Here is a 17,093-nt window from a genome sequence, read left to right on the forward strand (position 1 = left end):
AGAGCAGAAAAGGGAACACATTTCCCAAATTACAACCTGGGAAACAAATCTAATCTCACCCTGGACACAAATGAAAACCCAAATCTTGTCTGTTGTCTCCAGATAACAGCCTCAGTGGTGTGCTTGAAGCATTTGCTACTGTTTTCAAATGGTATGTGCAGACATTTATCTCATACAGCAATATATGAATCCCACAAAAGTAAAATAAATACCTAAAATTTATTTGTATTAATTTCATGCCAGAATCAAACTCATTATATTCAATATAGTGATGCATGTGAGAACACCAGGAGAAAAAAAAAGCAGCAAAACTTCATTTATAGATCAGTTATAATAGTAATAACAGATTGGCTTCACTTCATTTAAACATCTTAGTTTGTGAGGATTACCGGGCTTAAACTGGGGAACAATACCACCAGAACAGAATTTAGAGTGGATAGATCTGGGTGCAGACAAACTGACTTTCCACTTCATGTCAACATTTTCTTTTTATTTAACTCGTGCCTATCAAGAATGTGAGCCCGTCTATCCTCTCTCTGTCCACTGTGAAAAGACAGGCCCTGTCATGCGCTCCTGAGGCAGGCTAGCCCAGGACTCTGAACCCACTGGTCTTGGTGATCTTGGTGCCAAAGCTTCAAAGGCACTACAGACCAGGCCATTGTGAGCTGCAGATAGAGAGATTCGCCTACTGAGCTAGCATCGCAGACACGCCTGAATGGTGTGATGGGAAAAAGGACAGGGGAGGAGGAGGAGGGATGTGAGGATGGCAGAGGAAGAGCCACACAGAGGGGGACATTTAAATCACACCGTGTGGTCTGAATAGCAATCGGCTAATGGCTATAGCAGCTTGCAGGTGTAAGGGACCAAGAAAAAGGCGCATAAAGAAAAGAGATTTGGTAGAAAAAACTGGAAAGAGGGGGGTGTTACCAAAAGGAACAAGAAATCCAGAGACACTCTGACCCACTTTGATTCAACCATTGGCAGCGGGTCTTTAACTGATCACATAACTGAGAGGCAGCCCAACCCAGGCACACAGAACACCTTTGAACCTAATGCAGCACTCAATGAAGACATTTACTTCATTTCAGGCCTGCAACGAAAGATTAATGAGTCTGCCAAATTTACAATACATATACGAGACGATATTATTAAGTGTGTTTAGTCAACTTATTTTTCTTCTGTTTAAGGCTCATTTTTGACATGTAAAGAAGCAAAAGAGCCAACATAGAAACTTCATATGATGTTTAAACAGGTCACAAAACGTTGGACTTTTGATTACGGATGTTTTGTGCTGTGGTATTTTCTGGTATCAGTTAATCTAGGGATCATTTTCCCCATTAATTGGTTAATCCTTTAGCCTGTAAAACATCTGAAAATTTGAAAAACAGCTTATCAGATCATCTCAGAGCTCAAGGAAACGATTTCTACTTATCAAATACTCAAATAAAGGAAAATATGATGGCGTCAGTTGTCTTATTTGCCAAGTTTTGGCTGATAAATAACATAAAACTGAGAAAAATCAGATCATGCATATAGTTAGTGAAGAACAACTGATTATCATTTTGGAAACACGGACGCCATAATTTACTCCCCTACAAACAGACTGGGTTTGATTACTGTTCTCCTGTTTATGGCTCAAAGTAACATTTCATTAAGCGTCTGATCCTTTAAATCTTTGAATACAGCAAAAAATAAATGCCCGATTCCCACGCAGACATTAATCCAACCTCTTTTTTCTGTCTGATCAAACACTTAAAGCCCAAGACATTTAGCTTACTGCCATAATATTTACAAATATCAGACAAAAAAAACCCCTGAACTTTGCACACCTGAGAATCTGGAACAACTAAGTTTTTAAAAACCCAGGTGATTCATTATTAATCAAAATACTTTCTCACAGTTATCTTATAAAAGACCACCTGATGTGCTCTCATCTGACAAAGATCTGTCAAGGTCTCGTGTTTATTAAACATGCGAGGATAAAATGTTTGAAACGTTGTGGCATGCATATCCAATAAAACACACATGCACCGGGTTACTGAAGCTCATCTGCAGCCTGAGCTCAACTCTCAGCTGGATACTCACACGTTTCTATTTGAATGTCCTCTCTGCATTTGTGTCAACAGGGATTTTTATTTAAAAGCTTTACTTCCTCTTAGTCTACCTACAGATCAGCTGATAAGTACCTTTAAATATTAATATCACATGCACATAATTTTAACAGCCTATGAGGCTATAAGCCCAAATTCATTTTGTGATGTTATAGATGAATTTATAATTGGAGACACATTAATCTATTGTTGTTCAGTGGTTTTGAAGTTTGCTATTTTCTTGGTATAGGAAAATGTATTTTATGTGAGGTGACGTTTCCTCTTTTACAATCTGTAAAGAACAATATATTTGAATGTGTGTGTGTTTTGTCCACATGACGGGTATTGAAGCTGTCTAATTCAGTGTGGCCCATACACACCTAGTACATTTAAACCTGGTTTATTAAGTCAGGCTTATTTAACAGCTTATTTCAAATACTCGTCTCTCTCAAAGAAGTTTAAATAAATATTTCTCTTAGTTCACCACAAAAATATTCACCTTCACACTACCCCGGTCCTGTTGTCATGCCTCTCACAATCAAGTTCCTCCACAAAAGTCCCTTTTTACTTCTGCATTGTTAAAAAATTGTGTGAAGCCAATCGAGCAACTATTATGTACCCACACTGGAAGTTTTGACAGCATCAATGGAGGAAATTGGTCCATAGACCTGCATTAACAATAGGGCTGCCACGATTAGTCGACTAGTCACGATTATGTCGACTATTAAAATCGTCGACGACTAATTTAATAGTCGACGCATCGTTTGAAGCTTTGTAAGATCACAAAGGACGCAGGAATGAGTAGTAGGGTTTAAGGGTGTAATAACGGACTGAAACAGAAGATGGCAGCACTGCATGTACAAGGATGCCAGCTGCCGTTAAACCCCGAAGAAGAAGAAGCTGTGTCCCAGAATTCATAGCGCAGCCCAGCGCAGTTGTCAACAATGGCGGCAGCTAGTTAGTTTTAACTTTACTCTTATTATTCTTTCTGGGTCACAAAATAAACGTTTAACATATTTTCAGGCGAGAATGTAGCTGTGTAAACCTCAAATATCTGCTCAGTTTATCAAGACACCACATATTTTCAAAAGCTCTCCGACGTTTTCGGAGACGTCTGTTACCCACTAGCTCGTTAGCTAGGCGGGGGCAAGGCTAACTAGAGCCTTGAGAACACCGGACTCCCGGCAAATCGTTTTCAAACCCACCACTGTCTTTCGCTACTCAGGTTAAACATGATATATAAGTCACTTAGATAACTTAAAATGTTATTGTTTGGCTTTCTTTAGTATTTTATTTGTTCCTGAGTAAATCGGTTTGGCTAAGATTAAAGTTATAGTTTTTGCACAGCTAAATAAACTTCAAGCAGCCAGCTGATCATCAGAAGTTTGAGACGCTGGATAATATACTCCGGTGTCCTGTTATATTTTAGAAAGCAAGGAGTTTATTAAACTTCACCGAAACAATCTGCAAATTTCATTAAAAATTAATAAACTACCATCTTGTCTTTATTTTTAGTTAGCACAAACACTTCAAGCTGTAAGCTAATGATAGTTATATAAGACCAGATGCTGCTGGTGCAATAAGCTGTACGCTGTACGTCCAATGGATGATGATCTGATTAGTCGACTAATCGCAAAAATAATCGGTGACTAGTCGACTATCAAAATAATCGTTTGTGGCAGCCCTAATTAACAACAACAACAACAAAAAAAAAAACCACACAAATCAAAACTTCAAACTTTAAAGTCCAACCAATCATTGATTAATCTGGCAGTAAATAAATAATTAAATAAAATCAAGCATTTATGTGCCTCAGCCAATCTGACCGGATTAAAGAATCTGCAGAGGATCCCAGTAAGTTATACTTGTAATACCTGTATTCCATTTAAAATCTTAAAGGCTGGGTAAATTACACATTTTCAGCATTACTAGACAAAAATAGGTCTTCCACTTGCGAGTGAATGTGTATAAAAGCCAAAGGTCAAGATTCACTCATTTGTACGCACATTAATTAAGGGGAGAGCTACAGGTAGGGTTGACTGATTATGGGAAAAAATCTAAATCCAAATAATAAAGATTAAATGTAACTTTCTTTTCTTTTTTTTTGGGTCAACACAAAAATCGAGCATTAAACATTGTGATCTCAGTACTCACACCTTCTGATTGTCTCCTTGAGGATCACAAATAGGATACAGGAGACAAGGGGGTGAAACTGGCCAACAGCCAGTTAGAATGCGCTTGACTCTGTGCCAAGGACACCAACACAGCTCACACTTAAGTTATACAAAGACTGATATTGTGTAACACTGACCCCAGTACCCTGTAGCCCCGCAGTACTCCCAAAAGGATTGCCTGGGGAACCTCACAGATCCATAAAACGCATGCAAACTGTACAGTCAAACTCCTATGACCTCTCCAGGAGTTCTGCAAAGGCAATGAGCGGGATTCACATATTTCAATTAACTGAACAGCCTTGGCTGCAAGAGTGTTTTTTCCTTCTACAGAGTTTGACATAACTGATGGCCAGTAAAAAAAATAGTTTTTTGGGTCAGTGATGATGTTTCCACTAAATGCAATTATGTGAGACAAACAGCTAGATGAATGCTATTTTTCTGGCTGTCAATGCTGTCATTTAAATCAAAGGAAGCATTTCAGGTAATAAAAATCACGTTCTTATTGTCATGGTCAATGACTCCGGTCATGCAGCATTTCACTTTCATTTGAGACTGTAAAACATATTTAAGAGCATGTGTGAATAAAATTATTCACACACGCCCACACATATTATTTAAAAAAACTTATTAGCCTGTTTATCTATAGGAAAAAGCTGCTATCACAGCTGAAGTGAAGATGTTACTTTCATAGATTAACGAGGATCTGCAGCTTCTCATCTCTGACATACAGCGAGCAGCAAAGATGCAACAGCACAACTACAACAACGAACCCAGTTGGAGTGACAGAAAACACTTTTCTAGAGTCTACAACAGCTGTGGTCACAACCAAAACCTCTGTTAATAAAAAGCCAGTGGGGTTCTTAATAAAACCAACTTTTCAATGGAGTTTAAGGGAAAAGAAAAACAGTCTTTGGTTAGATTGCCACGATCACTTTCATTGGCATTTCCCTTGTAATTTTTCCAGGCTAACAGTGTCCATCCTCTCTGCAAGTCAAAAAAAGGGGCACGGAGTATTCATTTCAAAGCTTGATCAGCTTATTTTACCCAACAGTGTATGAAGTAAAAGAAATTAGCTTCTTAAACAAAAGGCTAGTAAAGTTGACATAAAATACTGACACTGCACTGTCTAGTGGAATGTTAACCAAAGCTCTGTAAGGACGATAAGCTCTTGAGCATGACAGAACAATCAGGAACAGATATATACACACTGCAGAAAAGCATTCATTTTCTCTTCTTCTGCTGATGTTCTTTCCCTTCAGCTACCAGCTGGGCTTATAAAACAGATTAATCCTGTTTCCGTTTGTTTGACTTTTCACAATAAACCTCTTGAGCACCAGACACACATGGGCAAACACACATGTAAGGTTGCTGGTTAGATAACTACAGATGAGTCCCCTCTTTTCACAGAGCTGGTGGACATTCCTCACAGGGCTGCAAGACCTGAACAGAGAGGGGATTTTCAAACATTCGACTGGCGTCTCTAGGAAGCTGCAGGCAAAAACAACAGAGCAAGGAGGAAACGAGCCAGCGGATGGCTGGTGGATGCCGTTCTTCTCTCTGTTGTGGTGTTTTTTTCTGCGGCTGGTTTCCATTCATGAGCTATCTGGCCACATGAGAACTAAAAGCTTTCTTAGGGCCACATCCTCAACCTCACTGTCATATGGTGTGTTTGGTGGGCTGCATCGTAACAAATAAACATATTTTTAGCAACAGAAATGACAAGGCAGCACAGCAGCGATGCTAACGAGCATCAGTAGTGGCGTGAAGAAGACGACAAAGAGATTTACTTACCTGGGCGTAGTCCCGCTCTATAGCTGCCCTCTTTTGGCTGAAAGTCCTAAAGAGAAGAAAAGGGAGTACATTTGTAAAACAGCACAGCACAATTATGGATAAGACAACATACAACAAATCTACTGTTTGCATCCATAAATAAAACCAGGATTGCAAAGACAATATGAGTTGTGTTTACTTGAACTTCAGATTTTCTTGCCAGTCTATACAGATTTCCAGTCAAAATGATCTTTCACTGTCATCTAATAACACACAGACATACATTGCTTTCATAGCGTGGTCAGAATGACACTTTGAGATATATGCCTTCTTCTTGTTGAGTGTATGTACCTGTCCTTGTGGCAAAATGTTCTGGAGAGACCTACTACAGTGGGAATTACCACAAAGTATTATTGGATTTTGGATATACAAAAGAAAGAATCAGCATGGCCAATATGTTGGCTGATATTAGCTATACGCCTATATATTGGTATTATATTGGTATCCTTTCCACTAGTAAGCACTCGGCTTGGCTTGACTCGGTTTCAGTCATTTTCCATTACTACTGAGTACCACCTCAAGGTGGATGGGGTCGTCATAGCAACGCAGCCAAAAGTCACAACAATGGAGGACGGCAAAGCGATGGTGTACTTGCTGCTCGTTCTAAGCCTTTTTGCCAGATCGGGCGACAACAGAACGCATGCCACCGATTGGCTAGTCAGTGGCGTCACATGATGAGTCATGAGAGCGTCCTACTTTTGCAGAACACAGACTCTCTTAATATTGCACCTTAAAATCTAGAAACAATAATGTAAACATCACGTAACTTCTACTGTTGTAAGACACGTTTCTACTAGATATATCAGACAAGTTCACTCGAAAACCAAAAAAAAAAAAAAAAGTCCAACTAGACCTGCTAATTTTAGCCACACTAACATTAGCAGACATGCAATATTTGTACACATCTGCAATTGAATGAGTTGACTGATTTCTTTCTTCAGTTTAATCGACCAGTCTCCTGTTCAAGACAAAGTGGCAACACTTGACAATAAAGGTCCAAGAAATCATTAAGAATCTGCTGATGTAAACATATCCCACGTATCCCACACAAACCTATCCCATCTAGCATTTTTCAGGTATTTTATACCCGCATTACTAAAGTTGGGTACAGGAACCTGGTATTAGGGAGCACTGATAATTTTTGACCTCAGTACTGAAAAATGATTGTGGATATGGTGAACTTTGTCATCCATGTGTGAAAGCAACATTCTTTTGTGATACTACACAAGAAATGGTAACATAATTGCCTGAGAAGTCATTAAACCTATATAAAGATAACAGTGGCAATAACATCAGAAACCACCAGAATCTGAAAACATACTGTGATTAAAAAAAACACTCTTAAAACCAAATGACCACGCTTCCTGATTATTCTTAAGCTTTTATTACTCCCCCCATTCCACGCCATCCCCTTAGCTGCCGCCCTCTTTCTGTGATAATTAACATGGATGTTTCTAATGACACCATCTAGAAGCCCTACATTTGTATCCTACATATCAGAGGCGCCGCTCTTTTTTTATTGCCATTTCAATTATGGTTTTCTGTGAGATGCTCGTGGAAAACCAGCACTTTTTACTCACAATAACAGGAAGTTAATCACAATTCAACTTAAGTTTATGCAAAGTCTAAGAAAAGAAGAGAGGTCAGTGCCCTGGGAAAAATTCGAGTGAAGCAAAATCATCATTAAGTCGTTAAACATGTCGAGACTTGACTTCCATGCTCCACCCTGCCTCCAAACAATCTGCTGTACTTCCTGGGAGCTTCCCTCTCTTCCTCTTCACTGCATTTCCAAGGCTCCCTTTATCTACTGACCCCCACACTTACTTCCTGCCATTTTCCCAACCAGAGCTTTTGCTGACAGCCAGACGTAATTTCAAGTTTGCTGAATCATTTCTTGTCAGTGATTGAGGAGCGACCCTTAAAAAAATCTGTACCAGCAGAGTTTCACATTGTTCCTGGCTGAGTAAAGTTGCTCACCCTCCCAGAGCGAATGGTTCAGGGTAGTCAGAACATCTGGCAGCTCTCTGTGACCTTGACTTCCAGCTGTTTGGAGGTCCACAGCTCCACCACCAACCACAGACAGGAAGCGGGGAGCCAGTAGGCTGTCAAATCTAAGGCTCATGATACAACCACAACCTTTGGCTTTTAACTTTTAAAATGCCTACGCATCTGAACACAGAGCTCTCTGTGTCACTATTTGTTTACTTGGCCCGATCCTCAGTTTTATAGACTAATCCACTTTGACTTTTGGATTTGGTTTCTTTAAAAAAGTGAAAAACAACCTTCAAATAGCCTCAGAAAAACGTAAGAAGAAATAATTGGTTTAATTTCTACTTTAAGGTGTGTAAAACGAAAACATGAGAATGATACTACAGAATAAAATCACATCATATTGTCATTTTGTAGGTAGATAATGTGCCATTATCAAGAGATTAAATAAAAAAGAAAGAGAAGAGTAACAAAAACTAGTCTTTGGCTATAAATTGATTTAAATTAGTTGCAGCTTTTGGCAGAGCTAAAATGTGCTTAAATGTGTTCTGAGGGCTCAAAAAAGATGAAAAAAAGGCAAATAAGAAAAGCAACACATTTTGGCCCACCCCTCTGTGCTTCAAGAGACTGTAATTTCTAAAATGTTCATAGTATAAAAAGAAAACTTGCATCCCACAAAAAGGTCATTGTTCAGAATAAATCTGCTGATTCTGAGGAGCTTTGACTGACTTTTTATGGACACTTATTCATTCACATATTTACAACAGCACATGCCTGAATCGGCACTGAGTAATGGCTTACAGTTATGTGTTTTTGCTGTAGCCCGTACATGAAGCCAGAAGTTTGCTAACTTAGCTAAGCACAAAGCTTCACTTTGTCCAAACATAACAACAAACAGTCTAATTTTAATGCTTATAGACACCAGCTTTGACTAACCAATCCTGCGTGCCAGGAACAACTATAAGGAAAAATTAAAAAATACAATGCAAATTTGTGTTTTTAATTTAGTGCTTGAACTTGTGGTGGTAGAAGGAATCTCAGGGCATAAGAGGGACTACCAATACCAGCTGTAGAGCAAGAATGGGAGACCTGCTGGAGAAGCAGCTAAGAAGCTGAGGACCTGAGGAGTGCCATAACAGCAAATGAGCCAGATGTTAAGGAAAAAAGAGATGGGAAAGGTCACAGCAAGCTGTTTAGCCGCGACTAAACTCCCTACAATTTTTTGTTAAGTAAACGTTGAACAAATGAATTGGAGAATCATCCACATGGTGGACAATTAAGATAAACTCCATGAATTGTGATACACATAGCAGGAAAACCTGTGTCCTTGTTTCAAATATCAAGACTCTTCAGTGAGAAAATGATGTGTTTTTTGAGTATATGGTACTATATATCCCCAGACATACTTGAGCAGCCTGGTCAAATAAAGTCTGTGTGTGCAAAACACTCCTATTTCACTATTTCATACAAACTCATTTTATTTCAGTGCAGTGAGTCTTTTAGTTTCCCTCCTTTGTTGTCATTTTCATAGAGAAATATGGAGCAGAGAGCAGAGGAGAAGCTACAACCAAAGCCAAAGATTTTGACCCTTAAATACTGGAATTTAAACACACCCTAAAACTCAGGCAAGGATGTTAGAAGCTCTGTTCCCAGCAGCAGCTCTCTCGTGAATAATGCAATAGCTTCCAATTAGCAAATCATAATAAAATACCTCTTTTTCAACTGAGTGCTGTCACTTGCTGTGATCATGTTTACTGAATTTTTTGTGCTGTTTCTAAGGTTGATGGAAAAGAGCATGAGGTGTTTGGTTAATGCTTGATCTCCAGCTACTAGATTAAAAGATTCATGGCCATGTTCATGGAAATGCTCTAATTACTTTTAGAAGACGAACAGCTTTGCATATGAGGACCAGTCTGAAACTGTTTTACCTCTTCAGAAAAATCATCTTGGCATTTAATAGGTACCCTGTGATGCACCTGTGTTTGCTTACCTCAGGTCTTCGAGCAGGTCACACTCTGTCTGGTGTTTGATCTGTAATCTGCTCATCTGCTCAGCATGAATGTGTTTCAACTCCTGGGTGACCCGGACCTGAACAGGGGAACAGAATAAGGCTCATTAGAAACACCTTAAAGCTGTCTTCTTCTTCTTCTTAACCTCATACAGGTAGACCAAGGAGATTTCATCCTGCACAATCACAACAGGAGCACCTCTAGAGGGTAGATTCAGCTTAACTCATTCACTGCCAGCCATTGGCAGTGAATGAGTTAAACCCATTGACTCATTCACTGCAATTGACGGCTATAGACGTCAATGGCAGTGAATGAGTTAATTATGAGCTGATTCAGCTTAGCTCATAATTGACATTACTGGAAGTGATAACCATCATTATCAAGCAGTACCTGCAACCAGGTGAGAATTGGTCTCTCTGGGTTTCTAATTGGATGTGAATCAAAAGACCAAGAGTCTCATTACTGACCACAAGGAGTGTTTTGAACTTGTCGTATGAATACATATGAAATGAACTTATTAATATCAACTGATTTAGAGGTTTTGTCTCATTATTTTGGTCAATTTTCCACTTTTTTATTACAACTCAAAAGTGAAAATCTGTTAAAAAAACAAAACAAATCAAAAATCAAATATGATCATTTTATTTTAACATTGTATGATGTTCAAAACAATATGCCCAGCCAAAATACAAGAAAGCAACAACAAGAAACCTGAAGCAAGATCAATGGGTTAGCAACACACGTTTGCTTAAAGTCAGCGTTTTCGGAGAGCTCTTCTTACCTGGCCAGGTCACCATGACAACTGAAAGCATAACCTACTCCGTAAGAGGTTATGTTCAGAGTTTTGGTGTAAAACCTTTTTTTTTATTTTGGGGGTGGGTGTTTAGCTTACAGCATGTTCTCAGTGTGTTATAGATTCTCTGTTGCAGGACTGCATGCAACCTGTTGAGCTGTATCTTACTAACAACACATGGAGGAATGCAGTTCTGTAAAGTTGCAGCATAAAAATGTATCGCACAGTCACTGGAATCTGCATCCATCCACTTGGTTATGCAGAAAATGAATGTTTTCATGCTTGGTTCTAATCTGCTGCAGGTCTATTTTACACAGCTGGACACATTTGTGCAACATTTCTTTCCTGATTCATTACAGCTTTATTTTTTTGTGGCGTATTGTCTTAGATCCCTATCACCAGCTCCTCTGATAATGTTTGACTGATGTAGGTGGAGAAAGTTAAACCACCATTGTGACGCCAATTACTTTCGCCCAGGGGTGTCGGTTTTGTCGAACCAGATAATGCATAATAAAGCCTGGCCATGTCGAATCTGATGTGTTTTCCAAGCTTCTAAAACACAGGCAAAAACCAAAATTTTGAAATAACCACTTCATCCTCTCACCATCAGTGCACTTCTGGATATTTAGCTGACATCTTAGGAAAAATATATATGTTCTTAACTCAAAATATAGTGTGTTTCATTCCCATCCCACATAATTCACACGATCCATCACCCCGTTTTCATTTTATAAAAAAAACAAATAACTGAAAATATCATAAGTAAGTTTAATAACACGATGCTTAACACATCTTGCAATTTAATTATAAAGAAATGACTTACTGAGAGCTAGTAAAAGGTGGAGAAATTAGTTAACTATTCCAGTCATCAGGCCGAAAAGCAATCAGATATTCTGATGATCTATTTTTGTTTAGTCTGCGAGCAAAGAGAGAATAAAATAAGCAATCTAATGATACAATGTATGCTTTAAGGCATTTCTGATGGATATTTTTGATTTTTTTAATGCTTTATGGACCAAAGTACCACACAAAGGTAGCGTACTGATCAATAAAGAAATCAATGTTGTGTCTTTAGTCTAAGATAATTCTTTAGATAAACTTTTAGCTAACTAAGAGTCCAAGGAACACAAGATAGAAAGCAAAGCCTCATTAGTGTCTTGTTTGTCCAAAAATGTCAAAACAATCTGCTAATAACACAATTACAAGCAGAATTAAATTTGTTTTATTATACATTTTGTGGCTGTGTGAGAATAAATCATTGTTATTAATTAATATCTTCTTACAGATATGATTCAGTATCTTTAGGTTGATCCTTGGGCGCGAAACTATTAAGTACAATAAAAGGGAGAGCAGGCAGTGCCTTTATTCCTTCATGAGCGAGTACAGAGGCCAGGAACCTCAGCTAAAATAACATAAACTAGATAAAAAGTCGTCAAAGATGCTTTACCTTAATAAACAATTTGCAAAAACATAGAAAAAATCCAAAATAATCAACACTGCTGCCACTGTAAATTATATTTTCAAGCTATCAGTATGTTAAACGGACTGCTTGTGTAACAGTTAAAAAGTTTTTCCCTAGGGCATCAGCAGGAAAAACACAGATTTTTACAATTACATCACCCTTCATGGGGGTCATGCAAAATGTCCAAACACATTAAAAAAATCTTTAAACGCTCCATAAAGCTCCAAATACAAAACAAAAATTAACCAAAACCTAACAGCTTTATATTTACAAAATGTCCTGTGGTTAAAAAAACTGCCCTGCTGTTGAGTCTTGTTATTGAAATATGATCCCACAAGAACATTTTTTCGCATAGAGGCCGACTTTGCAGAGATTTGTTTGCTTTCATGCTTATTTCTGTAATAAAACACTTAGAACTAATCTATACTTTAACACCTACTGAGCTGTTTTAAGCTTTAAATACACCATTTTAAGCCAACGAGTGCTTTTCTTCCGCACACAGACTTTTTGTTAGAGAGAAAAAAATTCCACAAAACTCCGTACTAGTATCTGTCAACTGACTCTCCCGGAGCTACAGGAATATTTGCATCACAGTTCTTAACTTGACTTGTAAGTTTTACAATAAGGTTAGTCCTCCTCTTAAAATCGGCACACATAAAAGCACAACTTGTATCTGCGTTGGATAAAATGAGGACCTTCTTCCAGCTTTTCACCCCCCCAACTCTGCTCCTCTTAACTAGCGGGTGGCAGCGGGACAGGAGGGAGCCAAAGTGGCATTTACTTGAACTTAAGCGTTGCTTAGCTGGATCAGTTTTGAGCCGATGTAAAACAAAATCTCCGTAATATTATTTATTTAAACAAAATAAACTTTTTCTAAGATGTGCGCACTTTTGCGGATGCATTTATTAATTTTAGCTGTCACTTTAGTAGGACTCTTTCTCCGTTCGAGAGGGAACGGGGCACGTTAACGGGGCTATTCTCCCTTAAAAAAGTGGCACATGGGAGTCTTTTAAAATAAGTTTTCCTCTTGTGGTGGTATTTATAGAGGTAATGAAAGCAAAATCGACGTATAAGCAAACAAACAAGGACATATTTGGAGAATAAAAGGGGAGTTTCTTCATTTAAACCGGGCGAAGAGCAACAAAGCATAAATTTCCAACCATTAAATATGCACCAGTCCGTCGAAGTAACGTTAGCTCAGGGGGCTACAACGGCAAAAACTCACCTTTCTCGGCGGAGGCTGCATCCTTGTTCCTTGACATAAAAACTACGAAAGAGAAGGCGAAAGTATGTCTGAAAAAAAAGTCTATCCAAACGCTACGACCAAATGATAACGGAAGAAGAATATTTCAGCAGGCTCAAGCGGCCATGGCGAGTCCAGCAAGTAGTAAGTTGAGTCCCGTTGAAAACACTGTGGCCCCAGGGCGCAGAAAACACTGCAGCGAATCAAACCCTGCGCAATTAAGACACACTTCCCGACAAACATTCGAAATAAGAGCCCGGTTCTGGGAAACATAGAGGCTACTTCCGTGCAGAATCTCGAAAATAAAAGCACGCTCGGTCAAAGTGTGGTTTTGAACAGATATTCTAAGGTTTTATGTAAGTTATTTTGTAACGAATTAACACATGCCTAACACATAAGGCGCGTTATACATGGGAACATGATATTTTTGTATAGATAGATAGATAGATAGATAGATAGATAGATAGATAGATAGATAGATAGATAGATAGATAGATAGATAGATAGATAGGGGTATCTATCCATTTATCTATCTAGTTATTCGTGCTTGTGCTATAAAAAAATTTCTGCAATAAATAATTCTTAAAAATAATACTACAGTTTGTACTCTAACTATTATTATACTTAATAATAAGATTGCAAGCATATAATTATATATTTGTGTAGCAACTAGAGATGGCACGATACCACTTTTTAATGTCCAATACCGATTCCGATATCATAAATTTGGATATCTGCCGATACAGATATAAATCCGATATAGCGTATTTTGTAATCAATAAAACAGTTTTTTATAGATATCTTGCTGCATTTTGTATAAGTTCATACTCAAGTTTTAAAAAACAAGAGACTGAAGCTATTCTGTTATACCTGTATGCAAAAAATACACTCCACCCAAAACATTTTATGGTTTAGCAACACTGATCAATCTTATAAATTTAAACCTACACCATCCTCCCTATTCTGGTATTTTAAAGAGTACTTAGTGGAAATATTAAACAACCTAACTAATAGGGTTGCCGACTCCCAGCAAAAATATTAGGGAACCACCCCCGCCCTTAATCGATGTAATCAACTTTAATTTAATGCAAGTGTAAAACAAATCCACAGAAATCAATTATTTTTCTACAATATTTAAATAGATTCAACATCTTTCTTCAACAGAATTGCAGACTGCACAGATGGTACCTTCCCAAAGGAAAAAGTACTATAGCTTACTAGGGTGTATATTAGACTTATTAGTTACTATATACAATAATGGATTTCTATACATTTAATCAGATGACCACTTTTGTTGTAATATTCAGATAATTATTTATTCAAAGTTTTTGACTGACATAACAAAGAAAAATATTTCTTTGTGCCCCCCTCTCCCTGTTAATGGCCTACCTGGCCCCCAACAAAGCTTTACTAGATCCGCCCCTGCACAGTTACCAGCTGTCAGCTACTTAGAAAAGGATCCTGGTGTTATTTGTCTCTCAGAAACAGTTCATAACTTCCCTTCAACTCATTCATGTCACCTAAAAGGTAAACCTGTTTCTCCATCACCTGCTCAGCTCTGATGATTTAGTAAGGATCTTTCATCTTCATGTTTCCCTCTCACCACATATCCAAACGGATATCATCACCAGCAGCTTTTACAGCTGTGGCTCCAGCAAACCTCAGCTGTTACTAGAAAGTAATATTAAATACATTCTAACAACAGCTTATCACGCTTAAACGTGCTGCTGTTGTTTATCCACTGGTCAAAGTGGGCGATAAACAAACAAGAAAGACGGGACTTGCGGCAGAAAAGCCGATCAGCTTATCATTGATCAGTTTCATGTTTGAAGTAATAACAGGAGAGGAAGGGAGAGAGAATGAGCGAAGTAGATGCAACCTCGCAGCAAAGACAGAATAACTCCAGCTTTGTGTCTAATCGCTTCCTTTTCACCTCAATATGGAACTCTGATGGCCAGTCCAGCTGTGGCTCAATATCTCAGTTGTTAAGCTTAACGTGGAAATACTATGAAAACATTCAGGGATGAACTTACACACTTGCTTTACTTCTATGGGATAGTTTTCGCCGAGATGAAATGCAGCGGTTAGGAAGCATGTGGCCAGGCTCCAAATGCTCCAACAGCCCGCTGACAGGTCTGGCAGACAACAGCTCTATCACGTGACAAATACTGCTCTGATGCGCTGAGCTGGGTTATGCTAAGTAGTGCGTTTTGTGAGGTGATTTTGTGATACTTCAGATCGGATTACATTTTTTTCTTTTTTTTCTCTCCGATATCTGATCCAGTAATTTAGGTCAGTATCGGATCGATACCGGATCGGTCCATCTCTAGTAGCAACAGCTGGTTTGAAGGCTCTAGAGAACTGTCTTTGTAAACTGACATTTCTTTGTAATAGCAAGGAATTAAATTTCACTTTAACTGAACTTTTCCGGTAAGGAGCTGAATTAAGGGTTCAAAAGCCAGACATTTTCCATAACGGCCTGTAAATTAGGTTTAGTATCTCTGATACTAAGAATATGGTTTCATTTAACAAGCAGCCAAAAAGCAGATTAAAGCAGAGAAGGAAAACAGTGTTGGCTTAAGGGGGGTGTCTAATTACAAAATATTCTAAAAGAATTCATGAGGAAGATAATGTTTCCATTGTTAGTCTAATTAATTTCAAGTAAAACTTTTGATAAGCTTTAATATGCTGCAAAGATATTCGCATATCCCAAAATTTGTCTTGCAGCCAATAAAAAAGATATAAGAATGCGCTCCAAGGAGAAGAAATGGATTCACTCCCCTTTCTGATTGGTCCTCTTCACTCACGTGGCAAGCCACTGCCTCTTTGACGATGAAGATCGCGCCTGCAGGATCATAAGTGCAATTTCCTGTGAAGTTTTCAAAATAAAATCATGTTTTCATGCACCACGTTTTGTAGGAGCAGCTTCAGTAATCTATGAATTTTAAAATAAGAACGAATATATAAATATATAAAAACAAATGTGGAGTAATATTTAAAAGTGATAATGTTTTAAAAAATCCACAAAAACGAAGCAAAACTTGGTATAGAAATAAAATGTGTAAGAAATATATGTTTTAAAAGCCCTCCAGCTCCTGAGTGTGAGACATTTTTTTTAAACATACACATTTTGTATTTAAAATTCTTTACCAACATACTGCGCATCAGGCTGGATTATTACCATCAATGTAGACTTTAACATAATTAAAATGTATTATATAAAATTAAATACTGTATAGGCATGGAATGCTTCACATTAAAATTTATTTTAAGACAAAATGAGATGTGTTTCTTTCATTGAAACAGGTGTATGCCTAAATAAATTTGATAAATCTATTCAGTTATTTAGTAAATATTTTCTTTATGATTTTACATTTTTCTACACAAAAAAGCTGAAAACATAAGATTTGAAAGTTTACTGATTAAATGTATCTTAACAGTGATGACCCCAGCATGTATTTCTGAGAATCGCATTTAAGCGGTCAGTTAATTAATAGATTGAT

General features: G+C 37.9%; 1 protein-coding gene across 1 annotated transcript in view; it reads right to left on the bottom strand.

Moving 5' to 3' along the window:
* The window catches only part of LOC146566199 (F-BAR and double SH3 domains protein 2-like), a 43,704-nt gene extending 29,911 nt beyond the window's left edge, over positions 1–13,793 (bottom strand). Inside the window, exons 1-3 of the mRNA XM_085289775.1 lie at positions 13,573–13,793; positions 10,074–10,171; positions 6,056–6,101 (exon numbers count right to left, since the gene is read on the bottom strand). Of these exons, the coding sequence (XP_085145901.1) occupies positions 6,056–6,101; positions 10,074–10,171; positions 13,573–13,593 (165 nt within the window). The 5' untranslated portion in view covers positions 13,594–13,793. The remainder of the gene's footprint in view (positions 1–6,055; positions 6,102–10,073; positions 10,172–13,572) is intronic.
* Positions 13,794–17,093: the final 3,300 nt, after the last annotated feature.

This window comes from Mchenga conophoros, linkage group LG10 (assembly GCF_057382185.1).
Source record: "Mchenga conophoros isolate Kocher_MC1m ecotype Shallow Benthic linkage group LG10, M_conophoros_male_GT1.1, whole genome shotgun sequence".
In the NCBI taxonomy this organism is placed as follows: domain Eukaryota; kingdom Metazoa; phylum Chordata; class Actinopteri; order Cichliformes; family Cichlidae; genus Mchenga; species Mchenga conophoros.